The 16,602-nt window shown below is 36.5% G+C and overlaps 1 protein-coding gene across 2 annotated transcripts in view; it reads left to right on the top strand.

Moving 5' to 3' along the window:
- BABAM2 (BRISC and BRCA1 A complex member 2) overlaps positions 1-16,602 on the top strand; it is a 179,185-nt gene that overhangs the window by 83,820 nt on the left and 78,763 nt on the right. For both annotated transcript variants that reach the window (XM_052806382.1, XM_052806383.1), the window contains exon 7: positions 13,950-14,059. In XM_052806382.1, coding sequence (XP_052662342.1) covers positions 13,950-14,059 — 110 coding nt within the window. The remainder of the gene's footprint in view (positions 1-13,949; positions 14,060-16,602) is intronic.

Below are 16,602 nucleotides of genomic sequence, written 5' to 3'. Positions count from 1 at the left end.
TAAGCAACCAGCTTATATTTCAGGCTGAAGGGACACAAGCAATTGAAGCTTCTGTTCCCAGACAGATCACACATGCCATGGAAATAAAATAAAAAATAAAACCACACAAACCAAACAAAAAACCTTTATGAAGTCCTTCAGTTTAGGATAGTGAGGAATTGAATGTGGAGGAAGAAAAAAGGAAATGGCATAATTTTTTTAGAGAGGAGAAGGAAAATACTGAAAGTTTCTTTTTATAAAGTATAAATATTGCCATTGATAAAATTGGGAGAGTGTTACAGCCCAGCTGAAAAGCAGTTTCAGAAGTAGACCTGTTGGAAAACTGGAAGACTCTAGAAGTTTTTCATATTGATTGAATTAGACTACAGGGGCTAAAAAGCATGTGCTCACAGGGAACCGGGTTGATGGTTATTTCCAAAGAATATTTAATAATTTCTGTTTAATATTGCTCAAAGAGTCTGGGGACCTATCAAGAGAACTGAAGGCTTGATCTAGACAGAGCTTCCTGGACATTGCTGTGGTGCCAAGTATAAGTAAAAGGAGGAATAGCTTCTCTTGTGGACCAGGTAGTTAACAATGCTGTATGGAGAGAGAAGAGTCTCAAGCTCATAGTTAATGAGAAGTTCTTGTTCATGAATAACTGTCTGGGCTGAAAGGTCAGAGTTGGCAAGACTGTAGTGTGGATCCCAAATGAAGCAACAAAAAAATGAGAGGATAGACGGATCTTCACTTCTGTTTCATTTAAGCTAATTACTGCAGTGACCATCTGGTAACTAGAGTGTAACTTCTTTTAAAAGAACTTGTACGCATACATATGTGTATGTGCACCTGCATATGCCATGTGTATATCTAAGGAGCTTATCATTGTCATGATAACATTGTGGAAAGGAAGGTGAAGATTAATAAATTGGCATATCTTCTCTTGAAATATTGTCTTTTAACATACTTGGCTGTAGGGCACTTTACCATGGGTTGCAGTCAAGTGCTATTTCTTGAATTGTTTGAAACTAATCTAGGCAAAATGCTATAAATTTTATTGTAGCAAACAGCTATACTTTTGAAAGAAGTACCTAGCCGAAGTAAAACTAAGGGTCCGTTCCCAGTGTATGTAACTCTGTGTAGCTGTATTTAGATTGTAGAATGAAACCAGTCTGAGTTGAGGTTGTATTTCTAGTTAGACTGATTTGTTTTCCTGGATTTACTGTTTTCAGTGATGCTAGGATTACGGTGACATTTATTGGATTTAAAGCCTAGGTAAGTATTGACTGTAACCATTATTTGTAACAGTTTTTGAAATACATTATTAAATTGACCATTTGTCCTTGCTTTTACAAATATCAATGCAAATGCAGATAGATTTATTTGAACAAGTCAGGTCTATTATAATTTTCACTTAAACATGAGTTGTTATATTGCTAATGAACTGCATGTAACAGAAACATATGGCTACTGCTGCTTTGCTAACAGAATTTTTAGTTTAATCCCATGGCTATATAGTCTGCAGAACTGTAAAGTTAATACAAAGGAAGATCCGTTCTCTGCATAGCTGTAAAATAAAACTAAGATGGTGTTGGATTTCAGTGTTATGCCTAGCAGTTCCTTTAACTGTGATGATAAAAAAATACTCACACACTCCATGGATAGCTCCTAAATTTTTTGTTGAAATACACAGCCTATTTCTGTTACTACATTCACAGTTTTACTTGCTAAATTTTCATATTCCCTAATACTTTACAAGACCTTACATTAGCACTGTTTCTGGGATTCCCTATGTGGTGATGTTTCATTGTATGCTATTTCAATTATGACTCTTTGTAGAGTCAGTCTTCTGTTAGATCTTAAAAAGAACATATTGCCACTAGTTAGTGGTTTTGTTTAATGTATTCAGTCTTAATTAGGATGGGCTTTTTGACAGATTTATCTCATGGCTAATACTTGAACTATGTTTATGGTTAAAGCAGTGTTTCTCAACATTTTTATTTGAATCTAGATGTGATATCTAGCTTAAAATGTTTTTATCAACCCCTCTCATTCCATAATAATTTTTTCTGTTTCAAAAGCAGTAGAAATTGACATATTGGGTGGTTGTGGGGGCTGGGGCAGAATGTACGCGTAGGTGGTTTTCTTCTGTGACGACTGTGGAGGTGCAGCATACAAAGTGAAAACAGTGGGCCAAAATTTCAACTTTTCTTAATATTCAGAAAATAGCAAGATAGGATAGGCTTCTAACATTATGTTTGGACCCCAGAAGTAAAAGATGAGACACATTTTATTTCTAGATAAACACCATAAATTGCAAAACCGGGGATTTTGCACATGAGATATCAAGATGGTAGAAGCAATTTTACATGGGCTTGCAAAAAGCAAGTTGCTAATGGTGGAAAGATTAATTAGAAAAATTGACCTGAATTTGGCAATTTTAGAGAATTCCCAGAATGCATGTGACTTGAATCTTCCCTCTCCCGCGATCCTTAAAATGCTATTTACTACAATTTTGTCACTGGTAAACACAACTGTTTTCAAAGTGTTGTCTTAGTAGAAAAGGCTCTGTGGTTTTGGACTTGCGGCTTGCTAATGTACATAGGATTTTAAGTGTTGCTATTTAACATCACTGGTTTTCATCTGTTTTTATACGATGACAAGAACTGGCTTCTCGGTTTTTTAGTTGGCAGTTACTTTGGTTTTCTTATGCTATTTTATTTTTAAAGTGATTTCCAAATCTGCACTTTTATTAAGCTCTCTTTAAAATTCTTAATATTTTGTCCCCAAAGAAGTGTCATAAGTGGGTCCCACTATAGGCATACATATATGATACAAATGAAGGACTACATTCTTTTGAAACTGATGCCAGTAGGGGAACTGAGGTTCATGAAGAAGTAGGAAGTAGAAGAGTAGCCATTGTCTTGTCAGTCCACTCTAACTGTTCATAACAGCAGGGTGGAACCCAGTGAATAACCGTCCAGCAAATCCTATCAGTTGTGATGTTTGAACATCAAGCTGGCATTAGTTCAGGAAACTTCTGAAAAGAATGTAGTCTTTAATTTCTTAAAAAGAAAAAAAGAAGGGAAGATAAAACTATCAAATGCTCTCTCCTATACAACAGGGTAAGAAAGTTCCATTTCAAACTCTGTTGTTATGATCCAAGTCTTGCTTGTGTGCGATGACATCATACTTTTTGCCAAAGAACATACCGCTCAGTTTTATGGACAGAAAGCTGAATATCTGACTTAGAGCAGAGGGTAATCATCTCTGTTGATTTGCGCATGCTGGGATGCTGTGCTGAAGCTGTTGAACATATGCAAGTGATTTGGGGCATTGTGAGAGTATTAAAAGTTGGATTAGATTTACAGAAAATTATCCCTTGAACCTTTGAACAGATGATATGAAAGTGTCAGGAAGGACTTTGAAAATTCAAGGGCGGTATCAATATTAGGGGCCTTTGAACCCATATCTTTTTCATTAAAACACAGCTCCAGATGCTGTGAAAGAGATTAACAATACTTCCCCAAATCCTTCATCCCAGGTTGGTGATGGATGCACTGAAGGAACAGATAGGGGAAGAGATCTGGTGATCTTTTCTGAGTCAGTCATCAGGGAAATCTCAGCGATGGAATCAATCTTTCATCTGGAAATATGTGATGTATTATTCTAGTAACTAGCACTTTAATTCATTGGGACCACATCTGAGCTGGACACCCTGTGTTTCAGACACTGTCTTGGGCAAGGTAAACAAAAACAGATGAGTCAACCTGAACCCGAGTAGTATGCTGAAGTACCAGAGTTACTGTCTCACTATAAGTTCCAGAGACCTCTCTTGACAGAGAATGTCACAGAATGTGACTTTTTTATTATATATAGAACAGAGACTATCCCTGTGAATTTTTCTTCACATTATGCAGCTGATTTACATACCAATACAGCTGTGAACTCTGAAAGACCAATGTCATAATCATTTTTGACTAATACAGCTTTTATCCCTCATTCCAGTGTTCTGCTTAACACCTGTAGCAGGATCCACCTTCACACAAATGCAAGAAAAAAAAGCTGTGTTTCTCTTCTTACTGGAAGAACCTTCCCCCCCCCCCCCAAGATTGGGTTCTTACTCTTTGTGACATCTGTATACATGCACACTTGTGTGTGTAATTACACCAAGCACATTGTTTGCTGGAATGATGAATGTTTGTAAATAGGGCTCAAGGGGACAGGATGCTCCAACTTGCATATTCTTTGTACAAAGCAGAAAATGCCCCACACAGACACACTCTTTCAAGATCCTGTAGACATAAATGTAATAGTGGGACAAAGGGATAATGGAATTCTCTCAAAAAGAAATATAAATATTATACACTTGAAACAGGAATGCATAATAAACAGTTTGTGAATCAAAAGTGCTGTGGACTTTAATAAGAAACATTCCTGTCGTTCTCAGGAAACAGCAATTGACTAAACTCAGTTAATACTTTTAATATTTGCACCTTGTTTTAAAAGAAAGTATTTCATATTTTTAAATCAGGTCAGCAATACTAAGCTGCAACGGTGAAAGAACACTGAGCAAGTGTAACTTCACTTGTTTTTACCTTACACTTTGATTATTCACTTTTTCATCTGTGAAATCTTGGTACTTCCTGGTTCACTGAAGATCTGTCTCAGAATATGGCTTTACTCTGGCATTCTTGTTGTGACCCATGTAATCTATAGTATTTCTGATTCTGCAGAGATATTCACTGAACCAGGAACATAGAAGAATATGTGGAGAGCAGGGGGGAAAAAAGCTTTTATTAAGAAGTTGGATTGATTTAAAAAATAAACACCTATGCTGACTTCCAACCACAACATGGTTACAGAAATACTTACAGATGTGTCTCTCACAGTATTTTAACTCTTACTCTTTTTTTTTTCTTGTGAGATTTATTAATTGTATCAATGAACCATTTCATTATCTTTAAAAAAACATTCTCATTAGTGTCATGCTGTCCTTCTAAGACTTAGGTTTGTACCCAGGATACTTACTTGCACAAATACATTATAGTCTTCCCAAATATAATTGTTACCTCTGAATCTTCTTTCAGTCATGAGCCCTGTATACTAATCTATTATGGTTTTGGCAATTTACGTATATAAAATATAAATATCTGTGTATAGAAAAGCTGTATTTGGTGAGTAGAAAATTGGCTTGGCAGGAAGATGATTTTATTTCAAACTGTATTAGTGATCTGTTGGTACTTTAGTTAAGTATTTGGGCATTTATTAAGAGATCTTGATTTCCACTGGACATGAGAACTGCTCTTTGGCCTCTGCAATGACATTACTATTTTTAAAGAGATGGGAAATCAGTAAAATGGGGGAGAAGAATGCAAATACTGCTTTCTGAATAAATTAAAGTCCAGTCATCTGAAGAGGTGACTGGAGAGATTCGAGTCTCAGTGAAATCCTTTTCAGGGATTTGAATTCCAAGTTGCACGTGTCCCCAAATCTTTACCTGGGAAAGCGAGCTTAAAAACATAGGGCTTGTGTTAAAAAATGCATCATAACTACATGTTGAGGAATCAGCTTGATAGCTTTGGGAGATTTCTAGAGAAAGAAACTACATGGACGTGACCTTTCATAAGTCATATAAATGCAAAGTATTTTGTGGTTTTATTTCTATTTGCTTGTTTCCGAGAGCATTGGAAGTATATTTTTACATTTGGAAATATTGTAAATCCACTTCATGTTGTTTTAAGTAATTCAGACTATATATATATATATAAAAAAAAAGTTGTCTTGTCTCATGGTCTCTGAACATGAGGGTCCTTTAAAGGGTGGGTATTGATCTACATTTTTAGTTCCTAGTACAGTTGTTCTCAGTATTCAAAGTGTAAAAAGTAGATAGCAATGCAGAGATAAGCGTGAAAGAAATATCTTTTAGCGACTGTTAGCAAGGAAATGTCTTGGCACGTGGCAAGGTAATACGGAGAGCACCTGAACCCTGACAGTACTAGAATTAATTATATCACTACATAAATCTTGAATCTCCATTACTGATCATTTCAGATGAAAATTCTAAATAGAAAACATCTAAAACACCAGTGAAAACAAGTCTTCCGTGCACTGAAGACACATACACAAATACCTACATACATACATGTAAATACATACAACTGAATGTAGTGTTCGCCCAGAATCAGCATGTTTGTCACCAATATGCAAAGCCTAGATTAACTAATTAAAGTGCCTCCTCCTTCACTCTCTCTGCCTTGCTGTCCCCAAATTGTTCCTCATTTAGGATGCTGGTGTTATTAATCCAAATATTAATTTTAATACTACTTGTCCTTTGCTTGCTGTGTAGCCATAACTTTCTAACATGACTTTTTAAGGCACTCAGAGCGTATTTACCATACATACAACCTTTTTGTAAAAAAGTCAATCATTGTTTGCAACTAAGCTTTAAATAGTCATTTATGTAGGATATGTGCTTATAAGGAAACATTTAAATTTTCAGTCTTATGATTTCAACTGGATTCTCACACTGTTGCTCAGGTTGTGCTGTCCTTTATTCCGCCAGTAGCACCACTGATGGAAAGTACCTTATTGCAATATTTGTTGGTAGGAGAAATAAGATCTGGATTTTTGAGAACTGTTTTTGTGGTGCTCTTGATTTAAAGGTGAAAAGTTGTTTGTCAAGACATGGCAACATTGGCAGGGTCTGGGTGGGTGCAACTGCTGCTCACTGTTTAAGAACAGGCAGGGTGACCTATACCAACTAAGCTTTGAAGTCTCCGAACATTTCGTGCATCCCATTATCAGCTGGTGATGGCAGAGACAGGTGATTGCTTTGATTGAGGTTTTAGGAAAGATATGGTGGTGTTGGAATCTCTTTCCTGCCTACAAAACTTCATCAGATTAATAGGGGCATCTCTCAGATTAGTGTACTTTTTTAATGGTAAAACTGTAGTGTTTTAACAAAACTTATCCGCTCTCCTTAGAAATTAGGATAGAAGTAAACAAAACAAAAATTAAGCAGCACTCTGTAGTGTTGGATAAATAGGGGTCCTAGGAAACAAAAGCACTTTCCTGTGAATGTATGGAAAAAACAAGTCTGAGAATACCTCCCTGCAATCTAGTTTCCTAATATTGTTTCTCCCTGTTTTGTGTTATTTTTTCTAGTTTGTTGCAGAGACATTCCAAACTATGTAAACTTTGGTTTTAATCTTATTTTAATCTGAATGTGATACCTGATATTAGAGCAAGTAGAGCTAATACACTTGTACTTAAGTTTCACTGAACAAATTGAAATTTAAGATCATGAGCATCTTACATATCAGTCTCTTTTAAAAATATAAAATATCCCCTACTGTAGTGTCATTAAAACATAGCTAATAAATATAGTTTTTCAGTGAGGACTTAGAAAGATTCAGTCAATATGATGGAATGATCCTCTCTTGCAAATGTACTTTGTATCTCTTGTTTCTACATAATCATTTTGTATACATTTTAGCTCACTTGGAATCAGTTCAGAAATATTAATTTTAGACTGCACCTAATATTAATTTTAGACTGTGCCACACCTAGATTATTTATTTCAAATTTGAGTCCCAAACTTACCAAATCATGGGTTTGACCTTTGAAGAAATCAGCCTCATTTTCTTAGGTTGTGTTTTTCAGACTTAAGCAAACAGTATTGTTGTGGTGAAAGTGTCACCCCAACTTTTTCTGCTGTCAAAATAAATTAACTTTTATCCACTTAAATGACATTAATCTTGAAAGTTGTGAATCTAACATGTATTTTCATGGACAAGAATGTTATTCTTTCTTTTTAACCATTTGTCTTTTCTCATGCTTTTCCTACCAGCATTCTTTACCTAACTCTGATAGTAACTCATTGTGAAAGTAGTGGTAAATTACCATGACCATAATAAAAGAAAATGGCATAGGCAAAACAGGTCTCAAGTTTATATTTGAAAGTCTGAAAACAAAACAAAACCCTGGGATGTTACTCACACTTAAAGAAAACACTGTTTATTTTCATGTTCAATTATTGATGCCCAAAGATATACTTGGAGGTCTTGCTGATACTTTTTAATGCTTAGTAGATATTTATTTAAATTTGTTTTAATGAAGAAAACTCAGTATCTTGTCCTATAAGTAAGCTCTTCAGATTCTGCAAAGTTGTTCCCAGACTACGATTTTCACCTAACTTTTAAAGCAGGAATTATACTGGGCTCAAATGCACTCTTTGTCCAGACTGAGGCGGGTGTTTTGCTGCGTTACCTTGGGACAGGGGCTGTGTTTGGAACACTGTGATGCTGTGGGCAGTGCACACAAGGTAACTGCCTTTGTTTTCTTTAAAGATCCTGTTTAAAGAATCCATACTCCTTGATCAGACCTGGTGGGTTTCCTGGAAGACAGGAGAAAGAATTTCCTGGAATAATTACATATTCTCCCTAGGGTGAAGCAGATTTCTCAGTCTCAATTGCCACTTCACATTCCCTAGCCTGCTTTCTCCTAGTTTTGTTATTTTTAAAAAAAACATTACATGTAGAAAAAGGTTGGGAGAACATGTAACTGCTTGTATGAAAGCTGGCTAGTGAAAGTGCTACGCAGTAAGGGTACAAGTTGCTTGTGCTTTATTTGACAGTTGCTCTTCAAGTTATCGCATGCTGTCATTTGGAGGAAAAAGGCCAAACTTTGCTAACCATTGTGATGCAAGTAGCCCATTAGTACTAGTGAAGTAAATAGTGTTGTGTATTCTTCTCTGCTGCAATTCACATTTCAGCTTTAAAAACAAATTCTGTTGTGCACTTCTCTGATCAGTTGTTAATAAGCGTGGTTCCATTACGGGTACGTATCATGCAAAATTACATGGGTTAAGTTTGACCCCAAGATAAATTACCTTTCTGAATGCATGTTATACTCATGCATTTCCTCTGGAGACCTTTTTTCTCCAGAAAGGATCCCGAAATATAAATTTCACAGTCAACTTCTGTGAAGCTGACTGACTTGGTGGGGCTGAGAGGTACCACATTCAAGTAAGTGTCTGTTAAAAGACTTCCACTTGTCATAAGCTGGCTGCAGATGCTAAGATCAATGCTGACTCAGTCTTCCATGTTCTCATCCATATTCTGCCTTTCTATTCCACCTTCCCCCCCGCCCCCCATCACATCACAGAAGTTGTAAATTGCATTTATCCTTTGCTTATATTGTTTTAAACAATCCCTTCCCCTGCCCGTTTTCTGGAGGTTTCCATCCCCTCAATTACAGTCATACCACAAAGACAATTGAGCAGTAGTGAGAGCTGAGAGGTCAGAAACCTCCAGGAAGAGGTAGGAATGATCAGCTGGGACTGGAAATCTCCTGAAGCAGATTTGTCCTGACCATACAGTTTGGAGGCTTCTGCAACATCAGTCGTCTGCATGGCCTCTCCTTACCCAAAGGAACATCCAGTAAGTTGAACAACTTGTATGCTCTTCCTTACCTCACTTTTATCCCCAAACCAATTGCTGTTTACGCTTATGGTACAAACTTAACAGCCCTACCAGAAGTCCTGCTCCCTTGTCTAATTTCCTACCATCCCCCAGGCCAGAAGCTGCTTGTCCTCCCCAAAGCATGCCAATACTCTTCCCGCACATCGTTTCCCATCCTTTCTACCAAATCCTAAGTTTCTTTTCTTCTCATTCTTGCTTTACAGTTAATCACGCTAAACCAGATTCCTGATATCAGGTCCTTGGTTTATGCATCGGCCCATTGCACACTCTTTCCTCCCAGCCTCATCCCCCCTGCCTCCCACGTCTTCCACTTCCATGGAAAGGCAGGTCTTGCCACTGCCTGGGATAAGCCTGCAGTCACTTACCGCTTTATGCATTGCTATTTGGTGCAGGGAATTGCACTTGCATGCCAAATACAGAAATACCTCCTCTTGAAAGAATATCCTAATCAGAGGTTGCAAGGTGATTCTTTGTTGATAACTAAGAAAAGGTAATAACTGATTTTCCAGAGTCTGCATCTTTAAGGAAAAGGAACTGTAATGTACAACTTGGTTGGACTCCAGGCACAAAAGGAAATGGGTTATAGCAGTTGTGACTGTGCGGAGCAGATGTTTTGGTTGGACTGGCTATCGACCATCTGACTCATAATAAATTGTCAGTTCCAGTAAATTCCCAGTTTTCAATTACAGTAGGTAGGATACGAGAAAACAATGCCATTTGGATGGTGTATTTAAAGTGGTTTTGATGATAATTTTCATAAACAACTCATACTAACTTTGTAAAAAGATTAAGTATCTTGCGAAGGGGGCAGCTGTAAACATTGAAGCATGCATTTGAATGTAAATTTAGATTGATATGAATGAACACTAACAAATGGTTGTTTAGGCAGTGCCGACACAATTAGAAGTAGGATTTTAAGTTTTAGTTTGTAGTCTTGTGATACCTGAAGTCTTTTCCTGAAGTTTTTTTGGGGAAAAAATTTTCTAAATGCCTTCAAACTTCCATTTTCATCTGTTCTGTCCTGCGTTTGTATTTTCATATGGCCTCTTGTTCTTGAGTTTCAAAAATACATACTTACTTAATGAACCTTTCATCTGCGCTGGCTAAGTAGACAAAGGGTAAATTAGAATAAAATACCATGAGCTTTCTCTTTATGCTTTTCTTTGTGAAAAGTTTTATTTATTCTTATAAGTTGTTGCTAGAAGGTCTCTGCAATAGAAAAAAGTCTGTGGGTTGAAAATCTTTAGGGTTTTTTTTATTTTGTTCCTTTCTCACCACACTGCTTTACTATGTATATTTTGCATTTCCACAGCACTTTGGAGGTTTAGTCAAGGATCAGTCCACATTGTGCATAGTATTCTGTAAACATAGGAAACCCCTTGCAGTTCTTGAGAAAGAAAACTATTTATTTTCAGTGTTAAATGGTGTAACCATTTTTTTTCCTGTTTGATTTGAATGGACATTTTCTGAAATGAGGAAGAGGTTATTTAAAACAAAACAAAAACCAAACATGATAGCAAGATGGCAGAAAGACACCATGAAAATCTATGCTGGATCTTTTACATTGCAGTATGCTAGAGGTTTGGGGGTTTTTTACTATCAAGCATAAGACTGTTGTGGAAAAAATAATAGGTGTGCATTGTCACATATTTAACTAATGATTTCAACCATTTTTACAAACATTCAGTTTTTAAACCTTAAAATTCCTGTGGCCCAGGATGTTTTCTTTGTTCAGTGGAAGTTCATTTTAATAATACCTTCTGTAGAGTGTGGTGTGGAAAAAGTTCTGTGAGCTTTAATGTGGCAGTTCTAATCTTGGATGCTAATGTTTATGGAAAATTGCCATTCTTAATTTTTACAAAATTAGGTTTTTTTCTTAAATATAAAATTAATTTTTTAAATAAAATCCTCTAACATTAAGTGTTGTGAGTTAAATACAAATTATGAGAAGAAACATGGCTACCTAAATATTAAAAAATGTGTTGTGACTTTAGTTCAACAGCCTGTTTTTTTCCTAAAAGGGAATAATATTGCTAAAGCAATTGGATATCACTCTCTTTTGAAGCCAACTAAAAAATAAAAATAGAGGTGATTTTTGCTTTGCTGTTCTGTTTAAATCTGGCCTGTTCTTTGAGAGAAATACGCATGCAGAAACAGGAAAGGGGAAGACACTGCCTGAGCAGAGTTTGATAAGAAGCATTAAAACAACCTTTGCCTTTGGACACTTTGGTGTAATGGAAGGATCTCGGCCCCTGTTCTGGGGAAACATCATTGCCTGGTAATACAAGGATCCATCATCTTACCTAGTCACTAGCAGGTTTGTAGAGATGACCAGGAGAGAGATCACTGAAGGAGTTAAGTTGTGACTGGCACAGACAACATCAAAAAGGTCTATTAGTTGAAAAGCTTTCCACAGTTTATCTGTAAGATGTGGTTTTGGTTTAGTTTCATAAACAGCAGTTGTAACAAACATACTAGGGTTGAATGCAGTTCTACCAAGCAGATTCTTGCATAAATAGAAGTAACAAAGTCTGAAAGGAATAACAGTATGGTGTCAGATACAAGGGGCTTTGTCATAAATCTGTGTAAATCTGCAGCCACCCGAGGAATAAGGTTGAGCAGCTTCATGGTGTTATTGCACTGCATCTTTTAAAACCTACAGGAATGCTGGTTTTGGGGGTCTTTTTTAAGTTACAGTTTTCATTTCTCAGGGCCAAAAATATGCATCCATTTGAAAAGTGGTAGTTATAGAAGAATGCCAATTTCTTTACTCAAATTTGCATTGGACAGTAGCTGTATGAACATAATGCAGTGCTGTGCTGGCCACAGTAGTTGCCGTAGTGTTTGTTGTGTGTTATTTTTGTAAATGAAAAAAAAAATCACATCTCAGTTTATTGCTCTTACTACACGCATCAGCTTATTGCAGCTTAACCTGCAAAGATACCGTGATGATTTATGTCGTTGCGTGGTTTGTTTTTTTTTTTACCTGGCATGAGTCTTCATATTAAAGAAGTCACTAGTGAGTGTAGAAAATACAATGTAATATTACTGTATGGGTTAATGGATGCTGTAGTGGTGTTCATCTAATCTGTTTTGGGGTTGTTATTTTTTCTTCCTTGTTTTGATTTTCTTTGATCAGTAAGCACTTGGATGGTATTCTAGAAACTGGTCTTATGCATGGTGTCAGTCTGTGTGTGCACATCAACTTAAACACTAATACTAAATGCAAGATTACATATGTTTGGTTTTGTCCATGTAGCTTGTAAAATGCATGTAGGTTCTATTCTGTAAAAAACAAATTATTTGAAAAGAATTAGAAACAAAAGAACACTTTTCTCGTGTTGAGAAACACAGGTCTTGGAAGAACTGTATACATACACGAATGAATGTATTATATGTACTTGTCATCTCTTGAAGAATGCCCATTAAAATGAAACCTTTTAAATCATTAGCATTACTACTTAATCTGTCTTAATAGTTCCTTTTGTTTGATTGACAATTAGCAAATTAATGGGAAAAAGCCAGTTAATGCCATACTCTGCTTCAGGAGTGAAAGCTGTTCCTTATTTAATTTTTTTCCTTAATGATGGAAATATATGAAATACTGGGGAAAAGGTTGGGGGAAGATTGCCCTCTTGGGTATTTTTTGTTGTTGTTTGTCTTGTTGAAAAAGGTTTTGTAATCTGTGCTGGTTCTTCTACTGTAGATGATAGTACCACTTGGAAACGTAACGCTGAAGGGAACATTGTGGGTCACGAGATCCTGTCTGTTGCTGTTACAGGCAACCATGCCATATAATCCCGTCCATAAACTGATCATACCCCAACAGGACAGCAGCTAGGTTTTGTCCTCACCATTCATATGGAGTGTTGTCCTGCAACTTCAAGGTTAAAACTGTGTTCTGATTTCTAGCCATAGCGTGCTCGTGAAGCCATAATGTGCTCGTGACCATTTTATAGGCATTTCCAAGAGTACACTTTTCTCTCAGCTATCAGAAATGAGCTGCACATCAAGGCAGAATTTGAGAAGTCAACTCTGTCTCATTTTTCATCTAAGACAATTAGGCTTTTAAGACCCATTCTTCCCTGCAGTTTATCACTAAGTTTCTTGGCATGTTTTGTTCTGCACGTTAATAGCTGGTATGCAGCTAGTCTCTCTGGACGTTGACAGTTTCAGTCCTGCCAAAGCTTCAAATGGCACAAGACTGTCTTCCTGAAACCACTCAGCAGTCACTTTTTTTTTTCTCCCCAGATAGGGCAGGGTCTCCTAACAGTGTTTAAGTGGTTTGCATGTTCCTTCCTCACAGCTGCTTGTGGGACAGAGCATACCAGGGCAATACCAGGCCTATTTTTCAATGGTTACACTTTAGATTCCCCACTTAAGCGTCTACTAAATAAATTGGTGTTTGACTTATTAGTTATCTGTAAGCTTATAAGTATTCAGTTTGTTATTTGCCATTTTATATTTATTATTTTTTATGTACAGGATGTGAATGAAGATCCTGGAGAAGATGTTGCACTTCTCTCTGTTAGTTTTGAGGATGCGGAAGCTACTCAGGTTTTTCCTAAGCTGTACCTCTCCCCACGTATTGAACAGTGAGTGAGACAGTTTTTTTTCTGGTGTTTTGATTCTACTTCATCTCTGAACTTTTCGATTTTTTCCTGATATATGTGAGAAATGTTGGCTAGGTGATAACATGCTATTGCTTTAAGTTGCTTAAAGTCATAGTGATTACTGCAAGCGTGTGTGCGGTGGAGAAATGACAGATCTTCTTTTGGCTAGTTCTGTATCTATGGCTGGACCTCATATGAGGAAAAGTCATCACTGGCTACATGGGGTATTCTTGTAGCATCATAATCTATGAAAACTATGGTGTGTTTTCCTGTAGCAGTATATTTTGAGTGCCTCCTACGGTACAGCATACTGATAGCTTTTTTTGTGGGGGAATCTTTAATTTCTTTTGGGAAGGTAAGTTCACTGTATAAACTTAACACATTTGAATAAAGTATTGTTGTAGAAGCTAAAGGGCTTTATTAATTGTGTTTTAGGAATTTGCAGCTTTAGTAAGTTACTTTTTTCAGGAGAATATCTGAATATTTCATTTTAAGATTGTTGAACCTTACTGATCTGTTTACCAATTGGCAAACAGATTTACTGAGAAACAAATTTCTGCTCCTAAAATGGAAGGGTGAGGATTAGAAATCAGTCTGCTTTCATGAAATTTCTCTTCTTCCATTTCTGGAATTAAGAATGTCTTAATGTTCCTCCTTCCCTTCAGTATCTCAGTCTTGTAATGTCTGCTTCAAAAAATTAACTACATTAGACTGTTCAGGTATACAACAGTCAAACTGCTCTAGCATTGTTTCAGTGATGCTTTGTTTTTCTGGTTAATACTGCAGTGGCTTTCCTCTGAACTGGTGATGACACTTCTGGGTAGAGAAGAAAAGATGGGAAATACTGACTACCACAGTTTTATAATAACTCAGTGATAGAGTTTGTGTGAGTGAAGGAACGTGGTATCTTGACATTTTTCTCAGCAGGGCATTGGTCTGGATAAAGTATTGGATGCAATTTAAAAAAACAAAACCCAAGATTTGATTTAGATAAAGGCATAAGGCATCCCAGATATTTTACTTAAGAAAATGTAGGTTACACATGCACGTGCAAACACACACACAATATATTTAGCAGCTTTTACATTTTCATATTTTTTATCAATGCACTACTTTTTGTCAACATTAGCTGAGGGAATAATTGTAGTCAAACATGTAATTATCCTTCCATGTTCCAAAGGATTCTTCTGCTCAGCTGCTGTTAAAAGCAAATGGGCTGTCATTAGTTTCCATTGTATTTTCAGCTCTAGTCACATGTTGATTAAGTGTATTTCAGGCCACCCAGGTATGTCTGTCTAAATGACTCATGTGCTAAAGAATACATTGGTTATTTTCCCCCTTTCAATACTATCTTTAGAAAGATGTTAACCTCTTGATACCAAGCAGAATAGCAATATGAAGGAACACTTTGTCTTCCTAAAAGTATTGCATTTTCTGTCAGTGCCCTAGAGAATATCTGATTTTAGATGTATGTTGTAGAGCAATATAGCAGAAAGATATTTGAGTGGTGTTAGTACATATGACATGTGTGGCATATTTATGGCTTTGTCATTTATAGCATGTTAAAATCATGCCAGTAAACCCTGGAGTTCCATGCCACACCTTGTCATGTTATCTCTGTATCGAAGTTGAGATACTTAACTCGTCTAACTCAATCTGTGCTTATGCATTTGTATGGTATTCATCATAGTATCTAGATACTGGTAATCCATAATACCAGAGTTGCGTGTGAGCTGTTGCACCTTACTTTATTCTACTGGCTACATTTTATGTGCCATGGAAAAATGTATGGGTACATTTTCAATGTTTGTTTGATTGCGCTTTAATAACAGAGATGTAGTTGTCTCTTGTTCTTTCCCCAAACCAATCTCTGCTCTGTTTAGCAGGGGCTGACAGTCTAGATACTTAACTTTCCAATGTTTGGGAACTGAAGCAACAATGCATACTTCTTTATACTTTTTGCCAAAAATACAAAAAGCCTCAAGAAGCCCCGAGGATTAGTTTAATGACTTTGAGGCCATGGCATGTTACATGTGAATTGTGTTCTGCTTATAAAAGTTCTTTCCTGCTGCTAACAGTAATGGCATCTACAAAAGCCATGGAAGCAAATCACTAGTGTATTTTTTTAATGCAGCAGATTTTGAGGTGGAGTAAGTAGTAGTTGACAGTTCCCAACATAACATTCCCAAGTACTCAACAAAACAGGAAAAATACCAAATTCCCACAATTATTTTGCTAATACTAAACTCTGTTCACCTTAGGAAGAATGAGCAAACAGGAACAGCATTTTTCCTGACGTATGAAAAAACATTTTCAGATACAAATGTTTCAGCTTTGTAGAGAAATAAGAGCAAAGGGCCTATTTGTGTAACAGGAGTTATCTCCTGCTTTCCCAAGAGGTTTCATTGCTTTTGTGCTCTACCATATAAACATGCATTCCCACATTGCATTTTCTAAAAATGATACATACCCACAGATCTTGTCAGCAAATTTGAGCCCTAGCAATATGAATATAGCGTTTCTGC

The sequence above is a fragment of the Harpia harpyja genome, chromosome 13 (genome assembly GCF_026419915.1).
Source record: "Harpia harpyja isolate bHarHar1 chromosome 13, bHarHar1 primary haplotype, whole genome shotgun sequence".
NCBI classification, from domain to species: domain Eukaryota; kingdom Metazoa; phylum Chordata; class Aves; order Accipitriformes; family Accipitridae; genus Harpia; species Harpia harpyja.
This window is presented reverse-complemented; position numbering and strand designations above follow the sequence as displayed.